Here is a 27,512-nt window from a genome sequence, read left to right on the forward strand (position 1 = left end):
GGAGGCAGATGGTGGTGATGGTTGTACAACACTGTGAATACACTTAATGCCACTGAATTATACACTTAAAAATGGTTAAAGTGGTAAATTTTATGTGTATTTTCCTATAATAACAAAAAAGTGTCAGAGGAGTCAGAGGAGTTAGAGGGTGTGAAATGGGTGTGAATGTCACAACGAGTCTCCTGGACTTTTTCCTCACAGGTTAAAGTTAAATCAAAATGGAGCAGACAGCAAAAAAGAGGTGCTGGTGGGAGGCGGGGGTGGCCGGTAAAACCACTCACAAGGGCCCGGAGTGTCCCTCTAAGATCTGCTGCTGCAGGCGGGGATCTGGTGTGGCAGGAACGAGTCAGCCTGCCAGTGTGCACAGACAGAGTGTTCTTAGTGATTGTGGGCAGGCCAGTCTGATCCTTGGGTCAGATGGGCTCAGCCCAGGACTGGAGCCCTTGTGAGTCACAGCTCAACCCCAGAGAACAAAGGGATGTGGCAGGGAGGGGCTGGGCTGTGACTCAGAGGCCACTGCTGCCCTGAGCTTCCTCCAGGTGCATGCCCTCTCCAACTCGGCTTCCCCCTGTGAGGTGCAGCCAGATGTACCCACTTGCCATGCAGGCCATTAGGAAGGCTCCCCAGCAGAAGCTAGAAGCTGCCCAGAGTTCTTTTGCACCTCCTTTGGAAAACAAAAGCTACTATGCAGTAGCTACACCCATGGCGCACTTGGTGTGGACCTGCCTGGCTCAGGGCTCTGCACACTTTATCTCTTTCACGCCTCTGCTTCATCCCATCAGCTAGTCCTATTAGCCCTGTTTTACAGAAGAGGAAATTGGCTAATGGGGTGAAGCAACTGCCTGAGGCCCCCAGGCTGCAAAGGGCAGAGATTCAGGAGCCTGGATTTGTAACCATGCCAATGTATACACCCACACTTGTGCACACACACACACACCTGCTCATGGAAGGTTGGACTCCAAAAGGTGAGCTATCTCTAGGTCATAGGTTTAGAGAGAAATTTCATAATTTTTCCTTATGCTTATGGAAAAAAGTTAGAAAATGCAGATAACATATTTTACAATTAAAACATATTAAATATGGTTGCATTCTAGCATTTCAGGTCATTCTTATGAGTCCCTTTGGGACCTAGAAAAGTGAATGACAGTAAGCACTGAGTACTGAGTGCCACTCACTGTGCGAGATTAGGGGTATCAGAGTCATGACAGTTCTGTCCAGAGTTTGTAACACTGCATTGGCATTTCAAAAAGACCAGGCTCATTGGGAACAAGTTACCATAAACATTACAATAGATAAAATAGGGAGTAACAGAGATTGCCCCAGGAGGGAGCAAACTATAGTACTCATTAACAAGGTGTTACTTTTCTGTGTGTAAAAGACATGCCTTGTTTTATGGAAATAATTTTTTTTTCTTGGTTCTTTTCTTTTTTAATTTTTTTTTTGATGTTTATTTATTTTTGAGAGAGACAAAGACAGAGTGCGAGCAGGGCAGGGGCAGAGAGAGAGGGAGACACAGAATCCGAAACAGGCTCCAGGCTCTGAGCTGTCAGCACAGAGCCCAACGTGGGGCTCGAACCCACGGACCGCGAGATCATGACCTGAGCCGAAGTCGGACGCCCAACAGACTGAGCCACCCAGGCGCCCCTTGGTTCTTTTTTTTTTTTAATGTTTATTTTATTTTATTTTATTTTATTTTTGAGAGGGGGGAGGGGAAGGGGGGGACAGGGGATCTAAAGCAGGTTCTGCACTGACAGTAGCTAGCCTGATGTAGGGCTCAAATTCACAAACCATGAGATCATGTCCTAATCTGAAGTCTGATGCTCAACCAGCTGAGCCACCCAGGAGCCCCTAATGGAAATAAATGTTGTTTTTTTTTTTAAGATTTTTATGTAAAAGAGATTATGGGAGATATGTATGTAGCCTTCCTTGTTTTATACAGTCACTTCTTGAGGGATGTGGCAAGGGACAGCCATGAAAAGTTAAAGCCCTGTAAATACGGGAAAAGGAAATTCATTTTAGCCAATAGTTTCAATATGGTCTCCTGAAATGTTACCAGAGTTGCTAATTTGGTGATGAAATTGACTCATTTAGATGTCCCCTCCTCAATCTTTGCCTAGGAAGCATTCATTCATCCATCCATATATGGTTGAGGTTACTTCACTGGGAGGAGTATAGAAGAAATAAGATTAGGAATGAGTTGACCATTGAAGTTGTATGATGGGCACATGTCTTTCTAATTCTGTATGTGTTTGAACTTTGGCATTCAAAAAAGTTAAAATATATAGTGTTGAGCTTGTATGTTGCGCCAGGCTATATGCTGGGTGCTGGGGAGGCCTTGGTGGCCAAGACAGGCTCAAACTGCCCTTCTGGAGTCAACAGACAGACTCATTCAGGAAACAGGTATTAATCAAATCGTCACATGATTGCAAGTAAAACTACAGCTGATACAAGGGCTGAGAAACCATAAGCAGAAATGCAAAAGTCTGCAATGTAAACACCATCCCACCCAGGATTGGAGGAGGAATTTAGAGTTCTCAGCTTGAGGTATCACCAAGGGGGAAAGTGTGTGTGTGTGTGTATGTGTGTGTGTGTGTGTGTGTGTGTGTGTGTGTGTGTGTGTGTGTATGCATGTGTATACCAGCACATTCAAGGCTGAGAGCTGTCTTCATGGGTCTTTGCCTGCCTGAACCGTCGTGTGATAGAAGGATTTCAAAGTAGACCAGTTGACTGAATGCCCTTCACCCTCTTAGAGAGCTTGTGTGATACATATTCAAGAGAATTGAGATGTAGCATAATCCTCCAATGGATTCCAGTTCTGCTTAGAAAAAAAGCCAAACCTTTTCTTACCTTCAGCTACACGCTCTGCCACTCCCTGTCATGCCTTCTAGCAAGATCCCAATCTCTGTTCTTTCTCCGCCCTTGAGTATGCCATTCCTTCCATCCAGAATGCTCTTACCCCTTCTCTTCTCAGAGCCAGCTCCTTTCCACATGTAGGTCTTGGCTCAAACGTTACAAGGGAGAATTCCCCTCAGTTCTCTCTGTTCACTTTCTCTTCCCTTTGTTTTCGTAGTCCCTTCCCCAGGCTGTGAGAATGGTGATATCAGAGGCTATGTCTGGTCATACCCTGTGGCCTCCCTAACCTCCAGCCTGTAGATGAGGAGAGTGGGCACCCAGCAGACCTGACAGCCAGGTGCTGTCTGACGTTGTCTCTGTGCATATTCCTACTTAATCATTTTGCACTTTAAAAGGATTTTGACCTATACACAATTGTCAAGTGTACTTGTGGGAATTTGTGGAAGCTTCCCATGAGATGAGAGTGCTTTGTATATTGTGTCCAGAAATTCTCTCAAATGATAGGGACATGTACATCTGAACTCTGTTGGGCTGTGGGTTGTGGGCTGTAGATGCTTCTGTAGAATCCTGTAAAGGCTAGGGGTGTGTGGGAAGGCACATTTTCCTCTGGAGGTGACAGCGATTGGTCCTTCTTGTGTGTCTGGTTTGTGGTCACGCTTAAAGAACTTAAAGTACACGCCAGCCACCCCACCTCATACCATATATAAAAATAACTGGAGATGAGTCGAGGACCTAAATGTGGAAGGCAAATCAGTAGAGCTTCTAGAAGATAATAGAGAAGAATGAAAATTAGGCTAGACACAGATTTCTTAGACAAGACCATGAAAAGCACTATCATAAAGGAAAAAATGTATAAATTGTACTTCATTAAAATTAAAATTGAGAACTCTTTATCAAAAGACCCTATTAAGAGAGTAAAGAAGCAAACTGCAGTCTTGGAGAAGATTTTTTTTTTAAATTTTTTAAAATGTTTATTTTTGAGACAGAGACAGAGCATGAGCAGGGGAAGGGCAGAGAGAGAGAGAGAGAGAAAGAGAGAGAGACAGAATCTGAAGCAGGCTCTAGGCTCAGAGCTGTCAGCACAGAGCCTGACACGGGGCTCGAATTCATGGACCGTGAGATCATGACTTGAGCCGAAGTCGGACACTTAACCGCCTGAGCCACCCAGGTGCTCCTGGGAAAAGATATTTGAAATACATATGTCCAACAAAAGATTCATATCTAGAATATATAAAGAACTTCTCCGAACCAATAAGAAATAGACAACCCAATATAAAAAAGATGAAAGACTTGAGCAAACATGTCACCAACGAGGATTCCAAATGACCAATAAACATATGGAAAGGTGCTTAGCCTCAGGAGTCATCAGAAAATTTTAACCACAATGAGATAATACTGTATATGCATCCAGAATGGCTAGATGAAAAAGACTGGACAATAAGAGTGTTGTTAAAGATACGGAGCAGCTGGAACCGTCACATACTGCTGGTAGGGGTAGGGATTGGTACAACCACTTTGGAAGGTCATTTTGGCAGTGTCTACCAAAGCTAAACATATGCCTACCTGTGCTGCAGCAGCTCTACTCCTACATGTATACCCAAGAGAAGTGAGTGCCTATGAATGCCCAAGGACTTGGACGTGAATGATCATAGTAGCTTTATTCATCATTACCAAAACATGGAAGTAACCCGAATGCCCATAAATAGCCATATGGGTGAGCAAATTGCATATCCAAGCAGAATACACTGCAATACTGTAAAAAAGCCTTTGGGAGGGGCATGGGGAAACCTTCTAGGGGGCTGGAAATGTTTTATATTTTGATTTGGTTGGTGAGTACATGGAAGTATAAATATGTAAAAACATTATTGAGTTGTACACTTAAGATTTGTGTAGTTTATGCGTGTCACAAACGATTTTATTGATGTATACATTGGAAAAAAAAATGCCTGGTAGTCTTTTTCTAGAGTCCTTGGAGGAGGGCTGGAGGGAATGAAGCAGTGTCAGAGGCCAGGGCAGGCTGGAGGGGAGGCCTGAGTTCTCCCTGTGATAGAGCTCTTCCTCCCTGCCCCCAACCCTTTCTCCCCCAACCCCCACCCCATGCTGGCAGCACCTGCTGCTCCTGTGTGTTCCTCCTGGTCCTCACCCATCCCCCCTCACACTCTGCAGTGTGAGCAATAACCACCACTGGCTGCTGGCATGGTCCTTACCTGGCAGATAAGATCAGCTCTTGAGAGGGAGGGTGGCCTTTCCTAATTGTGGTGCTGTTTTTTTTTTTTAATTTTTTTTTTAACGTTTATTTATTTTTGAGACAGAAAGAGACAGAGCATGAACAGGGGAGGGGCAGAGAGAGAGGGAGACACAGAATCTGAAACAGGCTCCAGGCTCTGAGCTGTCAGCACAGAGCCCAATGCGGAACTTGAACTAGACAACTGAAAGATCATGACCTGAGCTGAAGTCAGACGCTTAACCAACTGAGCCACCCAGGCGCTCTGATGCTGTTTAAAGGAGAGGTGCATCTATCTGGTGCTTTCCTCGGACTCCCTGTAATGTCCCAGCCTGGAAAGGGAGGGAACCTGCCTATTGGCTAGTGTTCCCTGAAGCCCAGGATTAAACAATGGCGGTGGCTGGTGTTAACCAGATAGGTTAGAGAGATTCCAGCCGAGGAAGTGGAACCTGCCTTTGTCTGCCCGGGCACATCACTCAGCACACACACCCTGGGCTGATCCTCAACAACAAATTAAAGCTTGTTCTGTAGATTGCCTGTGGCAGCCGGTTGGCCCTGCTGGGACAGATCTTTGAGCTGAATGGCCCTCAGTGTCCCAGGGCATGGTGTGTGAATGGCCCTCAGTGCCCCTGGGGCATGGTGTGTGAATGGCCCTCAGTGCCCCTGGGGATGGTATATGCTCCAGAGGGTCTCTGGCTCTGGGATTGGGTGCTCTTGCAGGTGTCCTTCTGACAGGAGAAGGCCATGCTTCATTTCCAGTTCCATGGGCTGGCTGGTTGGAACTGTATAAGCATCAAAAAACTGCATGCCTTTTGGGACACCTGGCTGGCTCGGTCAGTTAAGGGTCCGACTCTTGATCTCAGCTTAAGTCTTGATCTCAGGGTTGTAAGTTCAAGCCTACTTAAATAAATGACAACAAAAAAACACCCCCCCCCACCCCCCGCAAAACTGCATGCCTTTAAAAAGTTTAGTGCAAACTCATTTGATGAGCAAACCTGACCTGAGTTAATAGGAGGCTATTTGTAGTATGTGGCAGAATAGTCACATGTACACCTGCAGATGTACTTATGGATTTGACTATGGATGTCACACCTCACCCTGCTGGTTTCTTACAGAACATAGTGTATACACTTTGTATTACCTTTTTAATGTGCAAACATTATGAATTCTGAAGCACATCCAGCTCCAAGATGGGAAGAGGGACTGTGGACTTGCCTGCTATAGTTTATTCTCCAGTTCGCTGGTTAGGTCACTGTTTCTTTTTTGCCAATATAGAAGGATCCTACGGTGAGCATCCTTGATAGACTTGGAATTACTGGATCAGTAGGGCATGCAGATTTTAAATTTTGGTGGTTATCGGCAAAATGCCTTTCAAAGAGAAGAGAGGAAGTAATTCTACCAATAGTATGTACACGTGAATTTGGTCATCTTACCCCCCTGCTTCCAAGAGCCTCTTTGGCTGCCCCCAGGCTTAGGTCCTAGCTCCTTTCTGTGGTGTTCACAGCCTTCCTGTCCCAGTCTGGCCCTGGCCTGTCTGCCCAGTCTCTGACTCCATGGCTTCTCTGCCACCACCATACCTGGGCCTCAGACCAGCTGCAAAGTCCCGTGGCCGGTCAACAACCACCCTCTACCCCCACCACACATACCCCTACTGTGTCCCCAGGGGCTCAGCCATAGACAGAGCTACCCCTGCTCTGTGGCCTTGCCTTCTGGAGGAAGCTGGGGACCTATCTGGTGTTCCTGGGAGGTTGCTAAAGGCCTCTGAGCTGAAGGAGCTAGAGCGAGGGGGAACGGAGAGGATACTCTGGAAGGCCCTGCAGCAAACCTGGGGGAAGGATTTGTAACTTAAGGCCTGTGAGGAGGCCTTGCAGAGGATTAAGCCAAGGAGTGACCTGGCTGACTGGGCTTGTATTTTAAATACCACAGGTCATCATGGACTCGGTTAGTGGTACTAGACGTTGAATTCAAGAGAAGGAGGTGGAGGACAGTGGGCCAGGCCTGATTGTACATAAGGAGTAACAAGAGAGAAGGGTCAAGGACACCTCTCAGGTCTCTGGACTCACAGTGTGGGTGGACAGATGTGTCCTTCCCTGAGGCTGGGACTTGGGAGGAGGAGGGAATGGTAGTGAAAAGAGCAAGTGCTCTGGCTATTGGGGTTCAAATCCCAGGCTTGCTGGCACCAGGACTTCGGACAGGCTGTTTCACCTGCTCTGAGCCCTGTGCTGCCATCTGGACCATGGGGATTAAGACAGTCCTCTTGCAGGGCTGCGGTGAATATTGCCAGTGGTCAAGGGGTTGGCGTGTAGTGGATGCTGGATAACATCTTCCCTCCCTTGTGCCTTGAAGCCACCCGAAGCCTAGCCCCTCGGTCAGAACTACCTGCCTAGCCATCAGTTTCCAGATTCCTCTCCTTTTCAGGCCTTGCTTTGGTTTTCCCACTGGATTGTGAGGCCCTCAGAATCCAAATCACAGGTGGTGGAGCCTGGACGTCTGCATTTTTGAGAATTTCCCCAGGTGAACCCAGCTACTTTATGAATAGCAGGAACTGTGTCTTCTCAGAGCTGGTCACATGGGCAACTGTGGGTAAATGGTCCTAGAATCATGAATGCATGAATGGCTGAAGCATCCACGATATGGCTGTGATCTCCCACAGATAAAACAGCAGGCGGGACTGATTCTGTTTCCAGAGCAGCCCTGGGCTGGGCTGGCTGCCTCAGAGTCACCTGAGAGGGGCCTTTAAAGTGCAGATTCCCCGGGCCCAGCCTTGGTGATTGATTCAGAAGGGCTGAGCTTGGGCCAAGCATGTCTCTACACATGGATGATTCTGTGCTTTGCCGCATCAAGACACCTGTGGGTTCTGAGGGCTGTGGGTCCTCCTGGCTCTGACATCCTGTGACTCTCTCATGGAAACTCAAGGCCCTTGTCCTCAGCCACATGCCCTGGCACATCCTGCCTGCTGGATGAAGTTGGTGCCAGGTCACCAGGTGGGGTTTCTGGGGAGTGGCAGCAGCTCCTCCCCTCCTACCATTAGCAGGAATTAAAATGTCCTGCTGTTTTGAACTCAAGTGTCCCTCTGCTGCCACCAAAACTTACACAAGGGCAAGTGTCTTTATTACAGCTGACCGGTGGGGGACCGGTGCCTCCAAATTTGCTTTGGGTTGTGGTCTCATGCTCCCTGCCAGCCTCTTGGAAGGGGAGTGATGGGGAACAGCTGTTGTCACTCACAGGGCTCGAATGCCAGGCTTCGCCTCCGGAAGCATCTGCCCCTTTCCGTTGTCCGCTCCTCCCTGGACACAGGGGAATGATTATCACCAAGTGGAAGGAGCCTCCTTCACTCCTGTCTCCCTGCTGTCTGCAAATCTCCGGTTGGGTTTTGTGGAAGGTGCAGTCTTGCTCTTGACCTGTGCAAGGCTGGCATGTAATAGAGGCCCCACTGTGGCGTCAGAGGGGCCTCCCCGGCTCATTCTCGGCAGTGAGTGAATGTTCAGCAGCCAGCGGAGCCAGGCCAGTGTCGGACATGCGACTTGGCTGACATGGTTCCAGATTACTCATTGCTTGCTGTCATTTCTTGTGCGCGTTGTGGGTGTGTGCAACTCTTGGAGACGTAGGGATCTGGCAAAGCCTGGGGATCAGGGAGGAGGGGGCTAGGTGGGCTGACTCTCTGGGCTAGCAGGAAGGGGGGAACGCTCCAAAGCTTATCTAGGGTGACTGTCACTCAAGTCACTATCTTCTTTATTACTGTGACTGAGGTGGCAGTTTACTGCTGCCTGAGATCTCTGTGCCTGTATAGTCTTGCCTTCTAGGTGGGTCTGGAATGGTTCTTCACCAGGTGTTTTTTTTGTATTGTGTGGAAGGGCTCTTCCCTGCTTCATTCTATCCTCCTGAAGCTTCAGGTTCTGTTCCCTGGGCTCTTAAACCTAGATGCCTGGGCCACTTCATCCCAGCCAGGTCTCCTCTCATACACCCAGCCTCCCAAGACCCGCAGCACTGACTGTGACGTGCACTCTGGAGCTTACTCACCGTGGGACCTCTGAAAAGTTAACTTTTCCTCGAGTCTCTCTGCTGTCTTGTCTTTTTGTTTTTTTGTGAAGTGGGAGGGCACACTAACCTTTGTGAAGCCCTGTGCCAGGCTCTTCACTTACACCGTTTCATTGAATTCCTACAGAAGCCTCAGGAGGTAGATACCTTTATGACACCTCTTTTACTTGGGGAAACTGAGGCACAGGAGTCCTTTCCAAGCTCTCATAGCTGCTAAGTGGTAGAAGTCAAATTACAGTCCCAATCGTCTTAACTTCAGAACCCAAGGCCTCAGTTGTTATCTGTGTTGTGAATGTGTTTATAATTTGCCACGTAAGATGTTCCAATACTAAATGGAAGATCAGGGGCGCCTGGGTGGCTCAGTCGGTTGGGCGTCCGACTTTGCCTCAGGTCGTGATATCGCAGTTTGTGAGTTCGAGCCCCGCGTCGGGTTCTGTGCTGACAGCGTGGAGCCTGGAGACTGCTTTGGATTCTGTCTCCCTCTCTTTCTGCTCCTCCCCTGCTCATGCTCTGTCTCTCTCTGTCTCAAAAATAAATAAAACATTAAAAAAAATTTTTTTAAATAAAAAAATAAAAAATAAATGGAAGATCATGTTATCGTGGAATTATGGTACCATGGAATCATATCTCTCTTGTGCTTAACTTATGTGAGGTAAACTAGAAGCTCTTAGAAAAAAGCAACAACTGTTTAATCCTGCTGTTGCACTGAAGTGAATGTGTGTTCTGGAGGGTCCCCCAAGCTGGCCCCACTTCCTGTGGGGTGGAAGGCTAGTGTGGGACAGCCCTGTGTACGAGTCTGTCCTGACCACAGACTCTATCTGGAGTGCATTTGAACACACAGCCGCCACCTCTAGCTCTCGGCTAGCTGGAGCCCCTCTCCCATATGCACCTTCCTGAGGGGCTTTCCAGGGACATTTTAGACTCTGACAGATTTTTCCCCTAACTTCAGAATTTCCCCTGTAGGGTCAGAAGGCTGTAATAGCTCCTTTCCTTTGCGGGGTCTTTCTCAGCTGACACTTGGGGTCAGAGCACAGAGATGGGGCTAAGATTTAGGCAGAGAGTTTGATTGTATAAGGGAGTCAGGCTGCGTATTTACTCAGGTGCCAGAGCCTATGGGGTATTGGAAGTGTGGAGACCTGGAACCAGGAGTCAGACAGACCCAGCTGTTCAGTCCCTGCTGTCGTGTTCCAGCTGCTGGAGCTTGACCCAAGCTGCTTAAGCTGCAGTTTGTTTCCTGCTCGGCAAAGTGTGGGTACCAGGGTGCATCTCATGGGGATCTCTTGTGACTTAATGTGGGTATAGAGTAGGTCCTTGATAGGTCTTGGTCATTTCCTCCCCTATATTAAAGCCCCATAGATTCCCATGAATCTTAAATTGTCTCCAAGTGGATAGCTACATGCAATTTTATGAAACATTATCACCTTGGAGCACCTCAGTGGCTCAGTCAGTTGAATGTCTGACTCTTGATCTCAGCTCAGGTCATGATCCCATGGTTGTGGGATTGAGCCCGCACTGGGCTCCACGCTGAGCTTGGAACCTGCCTGAGATTTTCTCTCTGCCCGTCTGCCCCTCTCCCCTGCCTTCACCCTCTCTCCTTCTAAAATAAATAATAAAAAGAGAGCTCACCTTTTTTGCAGGTGTTATTTAAAAAAAGCTTTATTTATTTTTGAGAGAGCATGAGTTGGGAGGGGCAGAGAGAGAAGAAGGCAGAGGATCTTAAGTGGGCTCCACGCTGACAGCAGAGAGCCCAATGTGGGGCTTGAACTCATGAACCACGAGATTATGACCTGAGCCAAAGTTGGATGCTTAACTGACTGAGTCATCCAGGTACCACTTTGAAAGTGTTTTAAAGCACTCTTTGGCCATGTGGTGTGCTGTACTTAAGCATTTGTCCTTGCAGGTAATGAGTGATGACAAGGCAAACCAGACTACCATCCTCAAGCTGAGTGAGTGAGTGTGATGTATGTCAGTTCTATGAAGTTCATTTTCACAAATGCCCTGGTTGGCGAAGGAACAGGTCAGAAAATCGTTCACTGCTCAAGGAATCCAGTTTTATCCCCAACTGGGAAAATTGCCACGAGGCCTTCTCTGGGGCCATTTTATATGACTGTCATCTCCTTTTTTGGAGCTCTGTCTGAGGGAGGAGGGACAGTGTGCCTATGCGCTGGTTCTTCCTTCCACTCACTAGCTCTGTGAGCCTGCAAGTCACTTAAGCCCCTCTGTGCATCCGTTTCCTCATCTGTGAGAAGGGGATGAGAGCCCCTGCCTTACAACATTGCTGAGAGAGTGAAGTGGAATCAGAGCATTTGAAGCCCTCCACGGGATACCTGGCATGTAGGGAGACCACTGTTGCCTGTGGTGATGAGGAGGAGGACAGTGAGGACCACGGTGACCCCTGGGTAGCCCGTGTGCCCTCCATCAGATGGGCTCTGCTTGGGCAGTGTCTATCTTACATCAGGCAGCACAGATGGGAGACCGCAACTGCTCTGACTACCATGTCTTATCCCTTCTACGTTTGGGTCCTCTGTGAATGGGTAAGTATGCTCTCTGTCCATCAATAAAAATGTACCAAGTGTCCACTAAAGACATTACTGGAGAGACTAGAGAGAGGCTGGCAGGTAAAAGGTGTTTTGTATGAAGTTTTTAAAACTTTCTTTTGTTGCATTGGAACTGTTTACGGTATGAGAACTTACCCCACATAAGAATCATATAGAAGAGGAGATGTCTTGGTTGAAATCAGAACACCTTTTGTCTAAGGACAGGAAGCCTGGACAGGACTTGACCACTGGTAGTATCCCCACTGAACCCTTGTTCTAGACCCTGGGATGTGATCTCACACTGGGGAGACTGGAGATTTGTGATGAAGCCCAGAGGACTGACCTTACCTTCTGTCCGTCCCTCCCCAAGCAAGCTTGTCATGCCCACACTGGCAGCCTTGACCTAGACAGGAACTATCGTCTGCCTCTGTGGCACCCGTAGCTCTGCCTCTCCATGTAATTAAGCCATGTGGAGAGTCAGTTGCCTAACCCAAAGGCTGCCTGGCAAGACAGCAAGAATGGAGTCCAAAATACTTGTTGGAGCAAGCATGAAAATGGTATTAGCCTGTTATATCCATTTCATCACTGGGGCACCTTGACTATCTAGGGATATGGCACCTGAATTCTTGGGTCCCCAGTATGTATCTTCCTTCGATAGGGTGACTTAAGGGCTTGGGTGGGTACTATGGGGTTTTTCCTCTTGGAACCTCATTTTTCTGTGATTCTGGGGTGGCCAACACCTCAAGATAATTTCTTCAGCTGTGTGGTGATGGCATCCATGATGTCCAGATTCCGTGTCGGGTTCTCATCATCTTTCACTAGTATGGAGAAGTGCAGTTAGCTGAATTTGTTAATTTGTTCAACAACTATTGTACTTGCTACTGTGCTCATGGTTGGGGTGTCATGAAACCCGGTGCAGTTGGGGAGACATGTGCACACATGTGGATGGGCTTTGGATGCGGGAGGAGTGAGGAGGGAACACGGGCGAGGCACTAGGAGGCTCTAGGAAAACCCGAGGGCACATGAGTGGTAGAGTTTACAAAGTGTCTTTCAGAAATTGGTTGTGGGGACCTCATTTCCAAATTCTTGCCCCAACAACCCCCTGATGATGTCCACAGAGTCTGCTTCCAGGAAGGATGCAATAGGAATACAAACAACGGTAGATAACGCCAACCACTCATGAGTACCTCTTCTTGGCTGAACCCTCAGCATAGATTATGTCATTGAACCTGGCAGTGCACAACGCTCCAAGATGAGATGCCCGAGATGCCGTGGTGTTCTAGCCTTTCTCCTACTTCCTTCTACCCTCTTCTCACTCTTGTGGCCTCTGTTTCCTCTTTGCCATTATGTACTCTGTACCCTTTATCCAGAGCAACCCTGGATTGTTGACATGGCAAGCTTTTATTCCTCCTTCAAAACTCAGCCCCGGCAGTGCCTCCTCTGAGAAACCTTCCAGGATTCCCTCAGGCTGATGTAGGTGCTGATCCCCTTGTAACCATATGTCTCTCCATTACTGCATGGTCACATTGTACTGCAATAATCAGTGTTTTATTTTATTTTATTTTATTTTATTATTTTTTATTAAAACATTTTTTTAATGTTTATTTTTGAGACAGAGAGAGACAGAGCATGAGTGGTGGAGGGGGAGAGAGAGGGAGACACAGAATCTGAAGCAGGCTCCAGGCTCTGAGCTATTAGCACACAGCCCACCATGGGGCTCGAACTCACAAGCTATGAGATCATGACCTGAGCTGAAGTCGGATGCTTACCCAACTGAGTCACCGAGGAGCCCCTCAGTTTTTTTTTTCAAGAAACTTTGAGACAATTTTAATAAGCCCCCAAATACATAAACACTTTGTTGTTGTTGTTGTTGTTGTTGTTCCTGTAAAAATGCTAGTGGTACAGGTGTAACTAAAGCCTGCCTTGACCTCCAGCCAGTCTCCTGTTCCTCCTCAGAGGCAGCCATTTAAAAATAATGTCTTCTCAGTTGTCGGCATGTTCCTGGGCACAGGCCCTTTCTCTTGTACCCACATGGACGCTGGAACTGATCTGTGCGAAGCTGAGGGGGAGTGGCTGGGACCGGTGCACTGCTGTGTCCACGCCGGCCAGAGCACTGCTTGGTACCTGACCGTGGGGCGGGCCTCAAGGGGAGGGAGCACTTGGGCTGGAGCCACACACCACATCATATTCCAGGGACAGCAGGGCTGCTGGTGTCATTATCTCTGGTTCAGGTTAGTGGCTTCAGCAGCCCTCTGGGATGGTGGCCTTGTTACCAGCCAAGGCCTCTGGGTCACAATTCTTGGCTGTCGAGGAAATGAGGTCATCTGGGGCAGGTGGCTTGGGACCTTGTGGTCACAGACGGAGTTGTCCAATCAGCCTTCAGCTCTGACGTTGGCTTTGACCCTGAGATTGGCAAGCAAAAAAATAAATGTATCCAGCTCTCTCCCTATTCTGATAAAAGCCTGGAGGACAAACTCTGGCTATTGTTTACTGATAAATGTTTATAAAGCCCCCTGAATGCCAGGCATGATATAGAGCAAGGAATATGCAGAACTTTTGCAGATCTCTCCAGAGGCTGTGCCTTCTTTTGAGATCTGAGGCTGAAAAGATCTTATTTGGTGAAGAGTCTTGATTTGTTATTTGTGTCCTAGGGAGGGTTTTTTTTTTCCCCCTTAATGTGTGTGTGTGTGTGTGTGTGTGTGTGTGTGTGTGTGGTCAAATATGTCATAGTGGTGTTTATTAAACACCAATAATATGCCTAACCCTGGCTTTGGGTTGGGCATTAGGGAAGCAGAGTAGGGTCTGGGTCAAAAGCATGGGCTCTGGAATCAGATTGCATGGATTCAAATCCCATCCTTCCTGTGATGAGCTTTGGGACCTTTAGCAAGTTAACTAGTCTTTCTGTGCCTCAGTTTCCTCTTATTCAAAAGAGGGATACTGATAGCACCCACTTCCCTGGGTGGGAGAAGAGGAAATGATGCATTAGGAGCACTGAATGTGATGTGAAGTAGGTGCTCAATAAAGGCTGTTAATATTGGTAGTAGTTCTTAGTTAGCATAAGAAGTTCACATACAACAAAAATTGAATGGACAAGACCTGATTTCTCTTGAGTTTGCAGTCTTTTGGGGGGAGATTAGATTAAGGCACTTGGTCCTATTAACAGCTAGTTTATGGCAATAGCAATTAAGTCCAAATGGTGTGGTTTGTATTACAAGTCCTACGGAAGCTGGGGGGAGCTCCTAGGAGGAGATGGGGCTTCCCGTGGTCATGTCACATGGGTGAAGGAGTGAGGAGAGACAGAGGAAGGAGCATGTGGCAGGTGGCAGGGAAACATTCCAGCCAGTCTGGTGGGCAGCAATTGTCAGGGTAGGGAGTGTTTAGGGGGCCAGCTGGGATCTGCTTCATCCAGAGGTAAAATTTGACATGTCCCTGTGGAGTGGAAATGGGGTGAGAGAGGCAGAGAAGCTAGTTTCTTTTCCTCCTCCTCTTTCTTAGTTATAAATGTCTTTATTGTATTTTCATAACTATTGACCTGAAATTGTAGGATGCAAATTGTAGGGTGCATCGCTATGTTAATTGATAGAAAACCAAACTTGCAGCAACCTTATTTGTGGAGAGGTTTACTGAGAACTTGGGTGGGGTGGGGGGAAACTTTAAATAGGCACAATTAGTTGTTATAAAATTCTCAAAAATTGTTATTAAAGCATAACATGCCAGCAAAAAAGGGCATAGATCATAGATCATAACTGTAGCTTGATGGATTTTCACAAACTGAACACACGTGTGTAAGCAGCACCTAGATTAAGAAACAACCTTTGCCAGCACCCCAAAAGCCTCCTCATACTCTCTTCCAGCCACTGCTCCCCCACTACAACCACCATCCTGACTTCTGACAGCATGGGATAGATTTACCTGGTTCTGGGATTTCTGCAGACAGACTCATATGGCAGACACCCTTGTGTTTGGTGTCTTTGGCTCAGAATCTTCTCATGAAGAGCCATCTTTGTTGCTACAAATAGTTGTAGCTCATCTGTTCTCATTGCTGCGAATTACCACCATTTATTTCATTCATTCTACTGATGAGGAGCACGGGCATCGCTTCTGGTTTGGGGCTTGAGGTAGGCCCCTTGAAAGATGTCCATGACCTAATCCCTGGTCATAGGTACTGTTCACTGGTAATGCCTGAGACTGAGTTACCCTACATGGCAAAGGGACTTAGCAAATGTAAGTCAAGGGTCATGACATAGGGATGATCCTGAATTATTTGGGTGGGACCATTGTAAAAAGGATCCTTACAAGAGGGAAGCAGGAAAGTCCACTTCAGAGAATGAGACATGAAAGTGGAAGCAGAGGTGAGAGAAGAGATTTGAAGATACTACATTGCTGTCTCTGAAATGGAGGAAGGGGCCATGAGCTGAGGAATGCGGGTGGTTTCTAGAAGCTGGAAAAGGCAAGGAACGGATTGTCCTCTAGAGCTTCCAGAAGGAATACAGCCCTGCTGACTCACTTTAGACCCATTTTACTTACCTCCAGAACTATAAGATGATAAATCTGTGTTGTTCTATGCCACTAAGTTTGTGGCAATTTGTTACAACAGCAATAGGAAACTAATAGAGGGTTGTTATACATAATGCTACTGAGAACATTCTAGAAAACCTCTTGGTGCACGTATGTACCTAAGAGGAAATGCAAGGATTGCCGCAGTCCTCAAAAGTGGTTGGACCCATTTGTGCTCCTACCAACAGCAAGAGTGAGAGCTCTGGTTGCTTTCAATCCTCACCAACACTTAGTGCCTCCTGAGGAGAGAGGTTTTTCAGTGAAAAATTAGCGGGGCTCGGTGTCCCAGGGATACAGTTGGGCTTGCAGGAGGTTGGTGCTGGTCAGTGCTGCTCCAGATAGCTGAGGAGAGGGATGAGGAAGTGGCAAGTGCCTGAGTTTCTAGCTGGGAAGAAGTAGAATTCATCTCCCATGGAAGTGACTTGGATGGGAAATACTGACTAACTTTAGGCGAATATAGAACTTTCCAGGCTGGCTCAGTCAGAAGAGCATGCGACTCTTGATCTCGGGGTCATGAGTTTGAGCTCCATGTTGGGTGTAGAGATTACTTAAAACTAATATCTTTTTTAAAAAATACAGAGCTTTCTAGCTTAAGAGTTAGGACACCACTTATCTTTGTAACTTTTTGATTAACCAAGCTGAGTGGGGAGTGTCAGGTAGAGGCAGAAAGCCTGTGCTGTTCAGCCAACTGCTCAGATTTGAAAACTGCCTTCATTGTAAGCCCTGTGACTTTAGGCCACAACCTCTCAGAGCTCCAGTTTTGCCATCTATAAAATGGGCATGGTCCTACCTACCCTGTGGGGCCACGGATGGATGAGAAGACTCTGTGTTTGAGCCCTGAGTTTACTGCCTGCACACAGGTGCTGAATCACAGGTAGCTGTGGTTATTAGGGATGGTGGTATTAAGCATATAAATTTCTTTTATAGAAGTTGGCAACCCTGGATTCAGAGTGTTAACGGGGCTAAGTGACTGTCTTGGGGGGGTGGGGGTCTGAGACTATCACACACTTGGTTGGCATCCAGGATGGGGGGTGTCAGGCTCATGGTCCACCCTTCTAGGGCTTTATAGAGACACCGTCTCCCACAGTACCCGCCCCCCCCCCACCTTTTTGAAACTGCTTTTGAAACTATTCATTCATCATTTGCTCATTCATTCATTCAGCCATTAATGAGCTTTATCATGCACATTATAATACACTGATTAGGGGCACAGGCTCCCAGATCAAATGCTTGGTTCAAGTCTCAATTTTATTTGCTGTTTGTATGGCATTTGGCCAAATCTTAATTTCTTTGTGCCCAGTCTCTGATTTGTTAAGTGAGGCAGTATCTGCCTCCTAGGGCTGATATGAGAAATTGATGAAATAATTCAAGACAGTGCCTGGCCTTGGGCACCCCTCAGTGCTAGGGTACAGTCAGGTGCTCCCAATCTCTGCCCTTAGCCACAGACAGAAGGATGATGGTTTATCAGTGGTTGTCTACAGAATGCTTTCTCCAATACCAGGAGGGAAAACCTGAAACTCTGACCCAGAGCTAGCTCGTGGTCCCTTTGAAGGCAGGCTCTGACCTCTCACAGCTGCTTGGGAAACATGGCTTTGAGGAGAGTTGGCATAATTTGAGGATGTAGGTGTTAACCCCCCTTGCAGCACTTACTGGGCTGTGGAGTGGCTTTTACACTGAGTAGACATGGTTTCCAGGCTGAACTGAGGTGGACCGAGGTGTTCACAGCGGCAGAGGCGACCCTGGTGTGGCATTCTTGCTTTCTTCCCTCTCCCTTCATGGTGGGGATTGTGGGGATGTGGTGGCCCCTCTGAGTCTCTGAGCCTATGTCTCACTACCCTTCCATCTCTCCTCATTCCAGGATCCACATCTTCCCTCTTGCCTTATTCTGGGCCCCTCTGTAATGCACATGCCTTAGCTGATGAAGTTAGCTCTGATGGAAGCCAGAGCAGTGGTCCCAGACAGGGATCCAGATGCTAAAAATATCTCATGGTGTGCTCTTTGTAAGTTACATAAAAGAGCAGCATTGGAGACTGTGGCTTTCCCCCCACACTGACTCTTTCCAATGCCTTGGGGTGCCAGAGTCCAAGGTATCTGGTCCTGCTCACCTGGATCTGAGAGTTTTTATCCTAATAGGGCTTTTTTTTTTCTTCAAGATTTTATTTTTAAGTAATCTCTACACCCAGTGTGAGGCTCACACTTGTAACCCTGAGATCAAGAGTTACACGTTCCACCGACTGAGCCAGCTAGGCTCCCCACTAATGGTGCTTTGAACTGGGAAAAGGCCAGACTCATGGTGTGGCAGATGGAGGAGGCTGGGTGGGAGATTTGGCCAAGCAGATTTGTTGCTCAAGAGTCAAAACAGCTGATGCATCAGCATGGAAGATCACAGAAGATCACAGATGTCCAAATTACCTTGAACCCTAGGAAGCACAAGGTTGGAGACCGGTACGCCATCTTTCAATGTGGTGTACACAGCAAGTCCTTCCAGTGTTGGAACTAATGACCATTTCTTTCTTTGGCTGACACCAAATGAAGCAGTAGGTTTGTGTTCAGGTCCATGCTGAAGAATGAGAATATGCCTTAATGCAAAACCCACTCCCCCTGCGTGGCGAGGAATGCAGTACCTGAGGCTGGAGATGGAACCTCAGTGTCCTCTCTAAGACTCACCTGGGGCCATGCTCAGGGTGTGGAAGAGTGAGTGGGCGGAATCCTCCACCCATCGGAATGTTCTCTCTCTGGCTCATCCCTGTGTCTCTCTTAGTTTCTGTTGCTTCCAAGGACATAGACTTGAATCCTTAAATGTGGTTATCATGTTCATCGGGATATTTTACCACTCCAAGTCGTCATTTTGTGAAGCAAAGCTCACAACTCACACTTGTGGATCCCAGTGTTCCTAATTCTGGCCACATGCTCTGCTCTTGACAGACTTCACACTAGAAGGTATTACATGCTCATTAACATCTCTTCATCCATCTAACACTGACTAAGTACTACTTAAATTGCATGTGGTTTTACCAAAATTGTGACCAAAATAGTCTGGCAGCACCTGTCTCCATAGACATAACATGTTGTAAGCTCCAAATAACCAAACCCACCCTCAGAAGGGCCCCAAAGGGAATACTCAGTGCCAACTGGGATGAGCATTAACTAGCCATAAAAATAGAATCAAATAAAACAATGATGTAAAAAAAAAAAAAAAAAGAAATTTCTCACTAAGGTAGTAGTTAGAAGGTGAGAGGCTGACCGCGCTCCATGCAGTCAATCATAGGCCTAGGTGCCTTCTGTCTTGTCACTCCATTATTTCCAAATGCATGGTCATCATGTGCACAATCAGAGCTGAGTTAGCCAGTGGGAGCCAGTGGGAAGGGTGGATAAGGCATGCTCATGTCTTAAGACCTATATGGGGAAATGGCACCTTTCCTCTCTGATTCCATTGGGAACTCAATGGAATTGGGAACTCAGTGCCACACCTACCTGCAAGGATGCTGGGAAATGTAGTCCCTGATAAAACTCAAATAACTATGGAAGAAAGGGAGAATGGATTTTAATGATACTGGGCAGCCTTTGACATATCCCCCTTGTATGTATTTAATGCAACTCTCTGTGCATTTATAACAGAAATATGTCCAGGTTCTAAACATTGGGTTGTTTTGGTTTTTTTTTCAGAAAGAAGACCTGGCCTGGCCATGCTGTGTCTATGGACAGTTCCACAGTAATGAATCAGTGCGTCTTCAGAGGGATGGAAGAAAACAAAGAAAGGTAAAAGTATCTTTAAAAATTAAGATTTAAAAAATTCTCTCAGGCACCAATTAAATGCAATGTAGGCTTTCATCTAAGTCTATATAAGTCAGTGGAGGCCATCAAGAAATGGAGATAGCAGAATTTCATGTGTCCCCTTTTCATATCTCCAATTTCTGACACCAGAGGAAGATACCTTTGTTAAGTATGAGGGAATTTTTCTAAGAATCAGAAAGAAGAGTTGGTATAAATAGAACTAATGAGGTATAGAATTAAATACTGGATTCTGAGAACTATGGACACTTGCTCAGATGAGCTGTGTCTGTATGTGTGGGTGGCCAGTCCTGGAGGGAGGCAAAGACAGCCCCTTAGCTCTTGGCAGCTATGTCTTTCTCTCTCTCTACCTCCTCTTTTTCTCCTTAAAAAATAAATGTATTCATTTAATGTTATTTTAATGCCCAAGAGATGCATAGATACATTTTTCTTAGTTAAAAATAGGTGACACACCCTGCCTGGTTTCATTGCCAGCCTCCCCATCCCACACCTGCCTTTCCCAGAAGTAACTACTGTGACCTCCTTTTGTACATTTCCTTCCAGAACTTTTTCTAGGTGCTTATATACGTAGAAAAAGTCATTCTTTCCTTCCTTCCTTTTTTCTTTTCTTTCTTCCTTTTCTTCCTTTCCTTTCCTTCCTTCCTTCCTTCCTTCCTTCCTTCCTTCCTTCCTTCCTTCCTTCCCCCTTCCTTCCTTCCTTCCTTCCTTCCTTCCTTCCTTCCTTCCTTCCTTCCTTCCTTCCTTCCTTCCTTTCTGATATAGGTTGTCATGCTATGCATGTTGGTCTATTTTGTAACGTTTTTTAAAAATTCAATAATATGCCTTAAAATGTTTTCAAGACTGTATGAGAATCTACTTTGTTTTTGGTTTTGGTTTTTTGAGAGAGTGCGCACACATGCACAAGCAGGGGAAAGGCAGAGAGAAAAGGAGAGAGAGAACCCCAAGTGAGCTCCACGCTCACTACAAAGCCCAACACGGGGCTTGATCCCACCACTGTGACATCATGGCCTGAGCTGAAATCAAGAGTTGGATGCTCAACTGACTGAGCTACCCAGGTGCCCCTACCTTGTTTTTGTCTATCACAAAATGAATAGTGTATTCATGGTATAAGAATCCACTGTTTATTGAGCCATGTTCCTGTGAGTGGTGGGTAGGTGGGTCCCATTGTTTGCCCTTATATCAGTGTTGGGGGGCACTTTCTGGTGTGTGCTTCCTGCACAAAGGTATGGATAGTTCTCTTAGGAGGTTACCGAGGAGTGGAGTTGTTGTGCCATCCTGTGTGTACATTTAAGATCTTACTAAAGATTTCCAAGTCATTCTCTAAAGACCATTTGTCAATAGGGTGCCAGATTTCCTGTTTGCCTGCCCTCCCACTGCCCCTCAGCTCTTCATGCTCCTTTATTTTTGCTGGTATGTTGAGTGAACAATGGTATCTCTCCATAGTTGTCATTTCCTCTCCCTTCTCTGGGGAAGTTCATCTCCTTGAGTCTCTCTGTTACCTGTTTCATCTCCCAATGGCACATGGAGAGCCTATACTCACAGGGGTCTTGTGACCTCTCCTGAGGCCCAGGACATCTGGGCAGCCCTGATCCCATCCAGAAGAGGGCACCACTTCGTTTTCCCTTCTGAAAAGTATCTAAGCATGCTTCTCCAGGGGAGTGTATCAGGATTACCTGCTTCTCTTTTGACTCCTGGTTTTGAAGAGACTTTGGTTGGATTTTCCTACTTCAGGTGGCTCCTTCTACCGCCCACTGTCACCACCATCATCATTGGCAACCATCTGAGTTTATGGTATGTGTCAGGCTCTGTGTGGGTCACTGGGCTGACATAGCTCATTTAATTCTCACATGGCCCCGTAAGATAGGAAGTTGTGTTATTACCTTCATTGTGGCCACTAGGCAACATTAAGACAAAAATTCATTCAAAACCAACCCAAACCACAAAAACTACCTTGCCACGGAGCCCCAGCTCCTAGCATTGCCCTCACTTGCAATGGCAAACAGACCCATGTTAACTTCTCCTCGAGGACGTAGCTGTGGGGCCATCAGGCCCATGTTTGCAGTTGCCTTGGTTGCTACTCTGCATCCATGGTCTTCCTGGAGGAGAGATGGGAGCTGAGAGTTTGGTTTTGGGTTTTGTCTCCAACTGGTATGTGAGCACAGGCTCCTTCAGATCACTAACTAGCCCCTTTGCTCTGGGATATCATTGGGGGTGGCAGCCTCACCTGAGTTTGTCCAAAATGCTTCTCTGGAAAGGGGTTTTCCAGGGTGAGAAAACAGAATTCAACCAAGTAAATTTGAAGATCGAATTGGCTTTTATTATGTGATTCATGAACTGGGCAGTATCTCACATACCAAGTAGAAAGGAGCTTGGACGAGGTGTACAGAATGGAAAGTTTTTATAGGAAGGAGGGTGGGGCAAGGAAATTATTAGCAAAAGAAAGATTGTTTCAGGCCAAGACACCTTTTTAGGGTCAGGGAGGGAACAGCAGGGTTTTAACCTTGCAGATAACCTGACTAATGCTGCTTAGAAAATTTTCAGGTTGATTTGTAAAAAGGTCACATTCCTGGGATAGGTTGAAACTCTAATGAAGTCTTGGTTTGCTGGTGTGGGGGGAAATGACTTCAGTTTGGGCTTGTTTTTATTATTATTATTATTAAGTTTGTTTGTTTGTTTGTTTGTTTATTTATTTAAGTTCTCTCTATCCCCAACATGGGGCTTGAACTCATGATCCGGAGATCAAGAGTTGCACACTCCTCTGACTGAGCCAGCTAGGCACCTGGGCTTGTTTTTTGTTTTTTTTGTTTTGACAGCAGGTTGAGCATATTTATCATGGGGGTAAATCTGCTTTATTAGGATAAATACACCCACTGAGCTATGGAGGGAGATGTGTCATTCACCCCCACAGACCTGATCAGTCACCCTACTCTAAAATTGTAATCTTAGGGGCGCCTGGGTGGTTCAGTCGGTTAAGCATCCAACTTCGGCTCAGGTCATGATCTTGCAGTTTGTGAATTGGAGCCCCTTATCGGGCTCTGTGCTGACAGCTCAGAGCCTGGAGCCTGCTTTGGGTTCTGTGTTTCCCTCTCTTCTTCTGCTCCTCCCCTGTTCACACACACACACACACAGACAGACATACACACACACACACACACACACACACACACACACACACTCTCTCTCTCTCTCTCTCTCTCTCTCTCTCAAAAATAAACATTAAAAACTAAATACGTAAATAAAATTGTAACTTTAGGTCTCATTCTAAAAGCAGGCAGTATGCAATTCCAGACGGCTTCCTGAGGCCCTCCTCCCATTATGTTTCAGAGACCAGCAAATTTAGACCTGGAAGATCCTCGGCTCCTTATTACCATTTCTTGCTTCTTCATCAACAGTTTTGAGCCATCAGGCCTAGGGTGATGATGTTATTGTTCAAGTTCACACAGACAAGCCTCTGTCTCAGGTCTTAGGGTCTGGCTCTGGCTCTGGCTCTTTGTACATCACAGCTACCTCTCATGTCATTATTAGAACACTGATCACACTTGTTCCAAAAATTGAGCTTATTAGCAGATAATGCCTTGAAGGAAACTTGCCCATTGATCATTCGATTATTCATTCAGTGGGCATTTATTGAATACTACCTGTGTACCTGAGACAAAAAGATGGGTAAGACGAGTTGTTAGAGAATTCAGAGTTGGCGGGGGGGGAGTGGCAGGCAGGAGGTAGTCACACACATGATAAGCAATGGTTAAGTAGAAAAGTGATTCTTCATTGGTCAGTGGGGATAATAGTGTCTCCTGCACTGGTTTGCTGGGACATGTCCTGAGTTAATTATAGTAAAGCACCTAACATATAGTAAGCACCTAATAAAGGTGACTGTTTTCATTTTTGTTGTTTATTTTTTTTAAATTTCTTTCTAATGTTTATTGTTCTGAGAGAGAGAGAGCGAGAGCGAGAGCGTGAGCGCACGGGGGAGGGGCAGAGAGAGAGGGAGACACAGAATCTGAAGCAGGTCCCAGGCTCTGAGCTGTCAGCACAGAACCCAACGTGGGGCTTAACATTTTAGAAATGATAATCGGTCGACACTATTTCTCATCCTAAATGTTCATCTTTTTAGTGTCTGCTTTACCTATTGGACTGTGAATTCCATAGGACCAAATCTCCCCTATCATTTACCCAATGTGTGGCACACAGTAGGTGCCCACTAGTATTTCTGGACTGATGAGTTATGGGGTGGAATAGTGACAAGGGGTAGACCCTGGGTCCCTGAGGTGAGGTGCTGTGACAAAGGCAGCCAAAGAGAAGGACTTCAGCTCACCTGGGGCCACCGCCACTTTTCTGAGGAGAGTGGCTCCAGGTCCTGCCTACAGACCACACTTCCTTCTGCGGGGACACAGTTTTTGCTCCTGAGCTTTGTGGCCATTCTGTCTTTTTCGTCTAGTGACTTTTTTGAGGAGACCTCATCTCACAGCCTTTATTGACTGAGCAACCGTAAGTCACTACGTCTAGCTCTAGCTGCTAACTCATTAGAACACAGGATTTCTAGAAGATTAAGCCCCTGGGGAGTTCAGTTTTCTGCTGCCATCAGTGACTGTGCCTCAGTTTCCTCAGCTGTGCAGCAGTGGAGTTAGGCAGGTGGAATTTCTGATGTTCAAAGAGGAAAATTTTGAGGGGAGAAGTCCTTACTCTTCTTGTAAATCCATCCTATAAATGGACCTGTGGGGAAATGGGTGGGTGGATGGCACTTAACCCATGCTGGAGAAATGGAGAGGTTTAAGTTCATTCATTTGCTCATTCATCCATTCACTCATTCATTCATTTATTCAGTCAGTCAACATCCCTTTGGGATGTTGCTCTATGGGAAAATGCTCAGATAAGGAATTATTAAGGCCTTTCACTCTCAGATTAGACAAATGCATGTCTCTTTATGAAAATAAAGATCCTCTCTGGCTCACTCCTTTATTTTAGTGTCTTGAGCACCTCCTTTGTGCCAGCTCTGCTAGACTTTACTCTCCTGGAAGGCTGGCCTCATCTGGTGCAGGGACACCCACACCTGGCTCAGGGTCCAGTGCACAGGGAGCAACTTCAGTTGATTGAGCTGGATAGAAAACAGTAGTTTTTAGATGGTGATTAGTAATTTTTAGACATGAAGGGCTGAATCCAACACTGAGATTTGCCCCAGAGTGGTGTTCTGTTTCATGCTCGGGGTAACTGATTTGTCGCATGCTCAAGAGCCCTCACCTGTAGACAGCTTAGTGCTGCTGCCTGTTGTTAGTTGTTCTCTTGATCCCTTATCAGCGTGCATCTTGTCCTTAGGCTGGAGCTGTTTCGGTCGCTGATTTTTATTAGTTCTTTGTCCACTGCCCACAGGGCTGTGTGGGGCCCTGCTGTACTTCCTCTAGAAATTCAGCTGCTGGCCTTGAGAAGCTGGAAACCCAGCAAAAGGGAGGGTATAATTTCTCCTGACCTGAGGTTCTAGCCTTATCTCTTGGACTCAGAAGCCCGGTAACCTTGGGCAAGGTGCTTTACCTCCCCAAGTTGTCTTCTTAGAGGTCCCCTCAGTAACCTATAGTCTCCTCATTAGAATATTATTTCTTCCAAGCATCAGTAGGATTTGCAGGGAACAATGGGGCTTGCTGCCAAACTTTATTTGGGTATTGCTGACTTAAGCTCAGATAAATGTGGCCTTTCTCGCAGGACCCAACAGAGCTAGTGTGCATGGAGGGGCCTCTCAGGAGAGGGTAGAGTGTGTAGCCTTCCTCATCTGCTGTTGCATAGGTCACACTGGGGATGTGCTGGGTTGGGAAATCTTGAAGTTTCCTCCCAGAGCTTCAGCGATGTGCATAGGACAGAAAGGCAAAGTAACCAAGAACACAGATGCTGGATTTTGAATGGTATAGCACTTTTTTTTTTCCATTAGGAACTTTAGTTTTTGGTTTTTTTTTTAATGTTTAGTTTTCGAGACAGAGAAAGAGAGGGTGTGTGTGCACAGGCTGGGGGGGGAGGGGCAGAGAGAGGGGACAGAGGATCTGAAGCAGACTCTAAGCTGACAGCAGAGAGCCTGGTGCAGGGCTCGAACCCATGAACCAAACGGCGAGATCATGACATGAACCAAGTCAGGCACTGAACCGACTGAGCCACCCAGGCTCCCCTCCGTTAGGAACTTTATAATAGTATAGTAGGCAAAAGGTAGAACAAATCTTCCAACCCCTATTATAAGCCTCCTGGCGAGTGAGTTGAGGGTAAGCAGGAGGCTCAGGCATCTTCAAAAAGGTTTTCATTCAAGCAGAAACTCTCCCTCCCATGTAAAAAGCCCTAGATGCAAGTTAAAAAAATGTTGTGCAAGCACTGCTCTCTTCCTGGCTCTGTGACCTTGGGGGTGTCTCTTTGCTTTTCAGATTCTTCTCTGGCTTAAAAGAAAGAGGTTGGTTGGTGAGTTTCCTTTCAAGCCTAAAATTTTCAGCATGTTGTTTAAAACAACTATAAGCCCCATGGGGTCCCTGGGTGGCTCAGTTGGTTAAGCATCTGACTTCAGCTCAGGTCATGATCTCACGGTCCCTGAGTTCTAGCCCTGCTTCGGGCTCTGTGCTATCAGTTCAGAGCCTGGAGCCTGCTTCAGATTTTGCATCTCCCTTTCTCTCTGCCCCTCCCCTGCTCACGCTCTCTCTATATCAAAAAATGAATAAACGTTAAAAAAATTAAAAAAAAATAAAACAACTATAAGCCCCATGAGGGCAGATGGGGTCTGTGTGTCTTCTTCTCACTGACTTCTCCAGGCAGTGCCTGGGATGTAAACATTTGTTGAACAAATGTGAAAACAGAATAGGCCCCTTATTCCATTCATTGGCATAATCCCGCAGACAGCTTACTTGGTTATTGCTAAAGTAATTTAGTAAGTGCATGTGATATTATTTGAGACACATGAAGACCCCTTGAGGGAGACGATGTTATTTGGCAGATGAGGAACTGAGATTTTGAGAAGTCAGGGGCTGGACTGTGGTCCTCTAGCAAGGGATGGAAGAGCCAAGACAAGACTCAGGCTGCTGAACCTTAAGTTCTGTGTTGTTGCTTTCCTGTGACTATCCCTAACATATGTTGATTTCTCAAAGAAACCAGCCAGCGATTATTTGAGTATCTTTCATGTGCTCAGCACTCCATCAGGCATTCTGGGGGGATATAGTCAGACGTGGACCTTGCTTACAGTAAAGAAGGAGAGATAAATAATAGAACACAAGAAGGGCATGAAGAAGGGCCTAGCAAGATCTAACATATAGTGAGTACTTGGAAAATCTCTTGAAACACTCAAACTGGAGGGCATTTGAATGGGCAAAACACTCCATGGTGTTCCAAGAAATGCAATTCATGGAACACAGCAGGTAGGAAAAGAGAGTCTTTGAGAGTTTTGGTCTGTGGCCCCCGCTCATCTGGCAGAGGAAGCTGAACCAGCCCCCACTCTGTGGAAGGATGGATCTTGGGTGAAAAGCAGCACCCGTCCTGATGCTGAGCCTTTGCTG

General features: G+C 46.6%; 1 protein-coding gene across 3 annotated transcripts in view; it reads left to right on the plus strand.

Annotated features, from left to right (window-relative positions):
* The window catches only part of ARHGEF3 (Rho guanine nucleotide exchange factor 3), a 304,214-nt gene that overhangs the window by 17,406 nt on the left and 259,296 nt on the right, over positions 1-27,512 (plus strand). For all 3 annotated transcript variants that reach the window (XM_053219207.1, XM_053219206.1, XM_027039037.2), the window contains exon 2: positions 19,876-19,968. In XM_053219207.1, coding sequence (XP_053075182.1) covers positions 19,876-19,968 — 93 coding nt within the window. The remainder of the gene's footprint in view (positions 1-19,875; positions 19,969-27,512) is intronic.

This window comes from Acinonyx jubatus, chromosome A2 (assembly GCF_027475565.1).
Source record: "Acinonyx jubatus isolate Ajub_Pintada_27869175 chromosome A2, VMU_Ajub_asm_v1.0, whole genome shotgun sequence".
Taxonomy (NCBI): domain Eukaryota; kingdom Metazoa; phylum Chordata; class Mammalia; order Carnivora; family Felidae; genus Acinonyx; species Acinonyx jubatus.